Source organism: Oryctolagus cuniculus, chromosome 10, assembly GCF_051225735.1.
Source record: "Oryctolagus cuniculus isolate XC-2025 breed Fujian yellow rabbit chromosome 10, ASM5122573v1, whole genome shotgun sequence".
NCBI lineage: Eukaryota > Metazoa > Chordata > Mammalia > Lagomorpha > Leporidae > Oryctolagus > Oryctolagus cuniculus.
Genome location: NC_142876.1, coordinates 64,207,428 through 64,213,427, shown reverse-complemented (window position 1 = coordinate 64,213,427; position 6,000 = coordinate 64,207,428). Strand labels below are relative to the sequence as shown.

General features: G+C 40.6%; 1 protein-coding gene across 9 annotated transcripts in view; it reads right to left on the bottom strand.

Moving 5' to 3' along the window:
- Positions 1–520: 520 nt before the first annotated feature.
- Positions 521–6,000, bottom strand: part of ARHGAP28 (Rho GTPase activating protein 28) — a 209,736-nt gene continuing 204,256 nt past the window's right edge. For all 9 annotated transcript variants that reach the window (XM_089305313.1, XM_002713588.5, XM_089305315.1 and 6 more), the window contains one exon: positions 521–4,155. In XM_089305313.1, coding sequence (XP_089161439.1) covers positions 4,061–4,155 — 95 coding nt within the window. In that variant the 3' untranslated portion in view covers positions 521–4,060. The remainder of the gene's footprint in view (positions 4,156–6,000) is intronic.

The window sequence follows — 6,000 nt, the reverse complement described above, 5'->3', positions numbered from 1 at the left end:
GAACCAGTGAGAGGATGGGAGTGAATCAGTGGACGGAAGATATCTCCCTCTCTATCCTCCCTGTGACTCTATCTTCCAAATAAATTTTAAAAAAATTTTTAAAAAAGATCATGAATGAATAATGAATATTGTCAAAATTAATTTCTGTATTTACTGAAAAGGTCTTTTTTTTTTAAACAGCAAACACTAAAAACCTGCCCAGAGAAAGCATTAACTCAAACAAATGTAGTAAATAGTTGTTTATTTAACCTAGCCTCTAGTCACAACCACCCACCATTACCATAGTGTTAAATGGCTTTGGACAAGACCATTATCTGCTGATAGGTGACATAGATTGGCTCAGATAAAAACATTCTTGTGGGTGGGAGAGAGGGTAGGGGCATTGGGGTCACTATGTTCCTAAATCTGTATATATGAACTACATGAAATTTGTGTAACTTAATTAAAAAAACTGCTGTTTTTTCACCAACACAACTGTGCCCTCTGATTTAGTCAAATATAAGAATTCTCATGACAAAACTTTCAGGTTTTTTACTTCTTTATTTTGATGGATAAAATGCAACATACAGATCCTACATAAACAAAGAAAGCTGATGGGACAAAAGCATTAATATTAATTCCTGAAACAGGAGAAAACATAAAACATTGGCATTTTCCAGTGATATATATGATTTTTCAATCAAATCACATGGTTTTAGAAAATAGTTGAAAATTTCTGGTGTGTGTGTGTGTATGTAAAACTGATGACAATCCTTGGAAGAAACACTTTAATTCCATGTCATATAATTTTTACTAAGTGACATATTTATGGGAAAGTTGAAAAATGCCTGTCAGAGGAACTATTTCATTCCAATAATATATGGTCTTTTCAGGCAAGTAATACTTATGTGAAAAATAGTTGAATATTCTAGCTAGAAGGAAGAGACATTTTAATCTCATGTTACTTTTCAGAGGAGTGAAATATGTGGACAGCAGTTGAAAATGCCTCAAAGAAAAGCTGAATATTAATTCGTACTCTTGAAAACCTGCATTGCCACATAGTCAGAAACACAAGACAACGGCTAAGGGATACAGATTCTCTCAGAGTATTCCTCAGATCACAGTTTTGGTTTTAAAGCTTTTGCTAAAAATATTTTACATCATTAAAGGTACGTCATTAGATGTACACTGAAAGCTAACTGCAAGGATTTAAATAAGACTTAAGACTCAGGGACAGATTGTAACAAAAATTGTTAAAGTCCATTAATTTTTTTTCCCAAGAAAGGCAAGTGAGGTAGTTTATACGGTATATACAATGTGAAGAATTGATATTCCAGTTTGTTCAAAGATCATTGACTCCAAGGAGCATATCCCCAAGTGCCCTATTTAGCAAAAGAATCCTCTTTTGCAAAACGGAGGAAAAAATGAGCCAGCTCTATGAATTTTTCTAAGTGTTCCTCTAATGTTAACCTTCTCTAATACCTCCCTGGAGGGTACAATTTTCCTAATTGGATACCAAGAAAACTTGGTGTGGATTGAAGGCGAGAAGGTACGGAGAATAGCAACAAGAAGCTGGGTATGTGACCTTTCATTGGAAATTTGCTGTTTATTTTCACAGACTGATTACTGAAATTAAAACAAACAAACAAACAAAAAACCTCTTGATAAGGCAACAGTTCTTTCAATATCTAGGTGAAGGGCACTTTTGAATTTTAATAGCAGAGGTTTGTTTATTATAAAATTAGTAAAAACCTCTTTAACCATGCATAGTCTTTTTACCAAAATTCTTCTCTAACCAATTAGTGAGTGCTAAGACTGAGGATAAAGATTATGTCCAATGGTACTGACACAAGTTGGTTCTCCATAGGATAGCTATTTGAAAGTTGTCATAGCCCTTGAATAAAATGAAGTGACTCATTTTAAATTACAGATTCATCTAAGTCTTTGCCACAAAAAAGTGGCTAAGAAATTGAGACTTAGTGTATTTTACCTGTCATCTCTCAGCCACTTATTGAAAATTGATGAAAAGTTGGAGTAAACCTTAAAAACTTTTAGAATTTATGTTTAGGTTCTAATGTGTTTCCTGTCCAAAGAAACGAAAATTCTGAAATAGAAAAATAAATGAACAGATATGTGAATTTTGTGTAAAACGCAGCAGAATTTAACTACTATGATGAGCCCATATAGAATGAGAAAAATCAGTCGTATTTTGTATATACATAGCTATCTAAGGCAGCTATTTGAAGAATTTCTTCCATGTATGGACATAAGTTACTGTCATCCTATGTCTTAATATTTGGCAACTACATAGAGTAAAAGGTTTACTCCTGTGGTTTAAAAACATTTTTTTTCAGTCTATGGAAATTCATAATGTAAACGCACCTGCCATCAATTAGTCCACTGAACACTGGTGAAATGCAGGAACCAATACAAACCTATGGAACACACATTTACTTTCAAACAGGTTTTCAGGCAAAGGAACTAAAAATTCCCAAATAAATCAAATGAATGGATCTTTGTGTTTTCTATAATGTTCTTTTATATCCTAAACACTAGAAATGCAAGTACCTGCATGTCTTGTATAGACACCAAGGCATAATGTGGCATATAAAATATTTGTTCTATATGTTGGCTTAAAATATCATCACACATTTTGAGACCGGTAAGGAGAGTAAAAAGCGTTTTCTTTGTTTATGAGCAACTACGTCAAAATGAACTGCAGGAGAGGCATTCGGGTCTTGCATCTCATTAATACTGCGGTAAACTCAACAAAGTCTCAATCTGTGCACTCCAAGCCAAAGTACAAGTCTGAGATATGTGAGGTCTCTGTGCCCGCTTCTGGCTGACTAGAAGGATTGCATTTGCAGCCTCAAGGTGAAGGGCAGAGCTGCCCAATCCCTCCACACAGCTTTGATTTGCCCTAATTTGGAAACGTGGGGACTGTGGATTCCGGCCAACTGCAGGCTTAGAAAATGACTCCATGGTATCTCGTTAGAGAGACAGTTTTCAGCTCATCAAACATGCACCTGACTTGAACGCCTGATCTTAATCCCCAGCGCTGATCACGTCTATGATTAATGAACAAAAGCACAATCTGCTTTTGTAGTTTATCAGACACGGATATGGTATTTTTCAGTACTTTCAGAAAAGAGCAATTCTGTTTTTAAATCGGGGCTTTAGGAATTACTATCTACAGTTGTAAAATAGAAAAAGCGATATGTTTGTTCAGCAAAGGAAACTGCCTGGCAGGTGGAGAGATGCATTCACTGAGCACCATCACCATGAGGCGAAAACAGGCTGTGTGACAGCTGACTACAGAGAAAGTTCTGGAAGCCGAAGACCCCCTTTGTCAAAGTATGCTTCACTATGGGGACCTGTGTTCACAAGAGAGTAAGCTTTAAACATATCAACTTCAACAGTTACTGATAGGGAAATGTTCATTTGCACCAGAACGCTATAGCCTTAATACAGTATGATGTATGCAACAATACAGTTTTTTTTTTTTTTTAAACGGAAGTCCTTCCTCCGATGCAGGAGCAAGTCAGAGCATAAATATTGTATGTTGCACGTTAGAGAAATGGATTCCCTTTGCAAAGTAGATCTGGATTATTTTGTAAGGCAGAAAGTAAGGCTATTTCTGGCATTGTTGTTCAAAATGGTCAACACGTGCAGAAAACATAAGTATAAAAAAAAGGTCTCTTTCTCCTTGTGTTTGGTAGCATTGGCTACGTGAAGAACTGTTGCTTATCCCCTGGTGTAAGGCCAAGTTCATTTCGGCTGAGAAGTCAAAGTACCAGAAATGATTGCAGTCCCGTATTTCACATTGGCCTGTCTTCTGGAAGGATCACATCCTCTCGCTTTGCCTTTTAATCCAGAAGCACGGTGAGAAAACTTGCTCTCGCATGGTGAGCCAGCTCCTCTTCCACCGTTCTGACAGTGCTGCAGACACCAGCACTCAGGACCAAGAAACATGGAGAGGGTTAGAGAAACAAGTGTGTCAAAAGTAGTCTTGTTTTTTTCCCCACCAAAGATAGGATCTTCTTGGCATGTAATACAGGATAGCAGCCACCTTGTGGACAATTCAAAGACTTGGTTGGGGCTTAATTACCCATTCTGCTTGAGGATTTTCATGATATACATCCAATATATATGCATCTGGGTCCAAGCAATGCTGTCCTAAAAGGAAAGGAACAGAGCGTTCGTAAGAGTGAGTGCACACTTGTGTCTCTGTCATGACTTTTATCATGCGTGCTCATGCCTATGTGTCAGCAGGTTTCAAATAAGGCCAACGAGGTCCTCTCAGCCGTCAGTAAGCACACACATTCTGAAGCTTCTTGATAAAGCCTCCCACCCTCCATCCTGTCTCCTGCCTGCCTGCCTTCCATTCCTTCCTTCCTTCCTTTCTTTTCCCTTTCCCTTTCGCTTCTGTCCCTCTCTTCTCCCTCTCGTTCTTCTCTTGTCATTGTCTCTGTCTCTTGTCAAGTACTTCAAACATATCTCCTGTAAAACTGCGGATGCACCAAATATGGACAACCTTTTCCCCTGCTTCTCCACATCAAGTAGAAAAACAGGATGCCAGCTACCGTGGGTATGAACTGATCATGCTTATACTGATACATGCCCTGGAATGCTTTTAAAGATAGTAATTTAACCAGGTCTAGAGAAGACCAAAGTCAAGTTTGGTTTGGAAATGGCCACTTTGCTTCTTCACTATAGAAGTAATGCCCAAAGGTCAAAGATCTGGAAATGTAAAGATCATCCCCTGGGCAAGTACACTCGACATTCTTTTTGTATAATGCTTGTGCAACAAAACCAGGAGATTGGCTTGTTTGCTTCATGCATGTAGCGAATGTCTACTGAGTGTTGCTATGTGCCAGGTACTGTCCTGGGGTGGGGGCTGCAGCAATGTATGGGCCTATCACAAACACCTGCCCTCAGGACCCCTCTGCAACAAATAAGCACCTAAAATATAAAGTAAGCCTGGTGGTGACAAGACTACCAGAGAAAAACCAAGCAGGGAAGGTGTGTCCCAGGAGACCTCACTGAGAGGGTGATGCACCAGCAAAGCCCCAGAAAGGTGACAGAGTGAGGAATGGGGATGGCTGAAGGGAGAGTATTCCATGAAAACATCAGAGCAAATGCAACCCCCTCCCCCTCCCCGCGCCCCAGGCCGAAGATGCTGGTGACTGAAGTGCAAGCCTGGTGTCTGCTGGGAACTATGGGATGCAAATGTGAGAGGCATCAGCCTCCAGGAGCATTTAGAGCAACAAGACGAGTGAGCTCACCAAGGAGGCTGAGTGGAGGAGAGAAGTCCCAAGGATTGCATCTGCAGCTCTCCAAGGTGGAAAGGTTGAGAGATCAAGAAATAAAAGGCAAACGAGACTTGATGAAGCAGTCAGTGAGATGGGAGGAAAGACACTAGCTCAGGTCATTCTCGAAATCAGGTGATACGAATGCTTGGTTTATTTTATTTGAAAGGCACAGTGGGGGGGTGGGGAATCTTTCATCTTTCGGCTCACTTTCCGAATGGTTGCAACGTCTGGGAGCTGGACCAGGCCGAAGCCAGGAGCCTGGAACTCGATCCGGGTCTCCCATGTAAGTTGCAGGGGCCCACGCCCCTGGGCCATGTCCTGCTGCTTTCTCTAGTGCATTAGCAGGGAGCTGGATTGGAAGCAGAACAGCCAGGACTCTAACCAGTGCTCTAATATGGGATGCTGGCACAGCAGGCAGCAGATTAATCCACTGCAACACAATGCTGGCCACAAGAAGGGAAAGATCACGCCAGGCAGTCACAAACACAGAAGGAACGCTCTGGTGACCCCAACAAGAGCGATTCTGGTGAAGTGTGGAGGGGTACGGCCTGACTGGTTTCAAGAGAGAACAGGACAAGAAACTGGAATGGGGACAGCTGATCGAAGGAGTCTGCAGTGAAGTGGACAGGGAAAGGCGAGTAGATCTGAATGAGGTCCAGGGAGTTGTGTCAAGATGGGAGAAATGGTCAACATTCTGTATGCACATGGA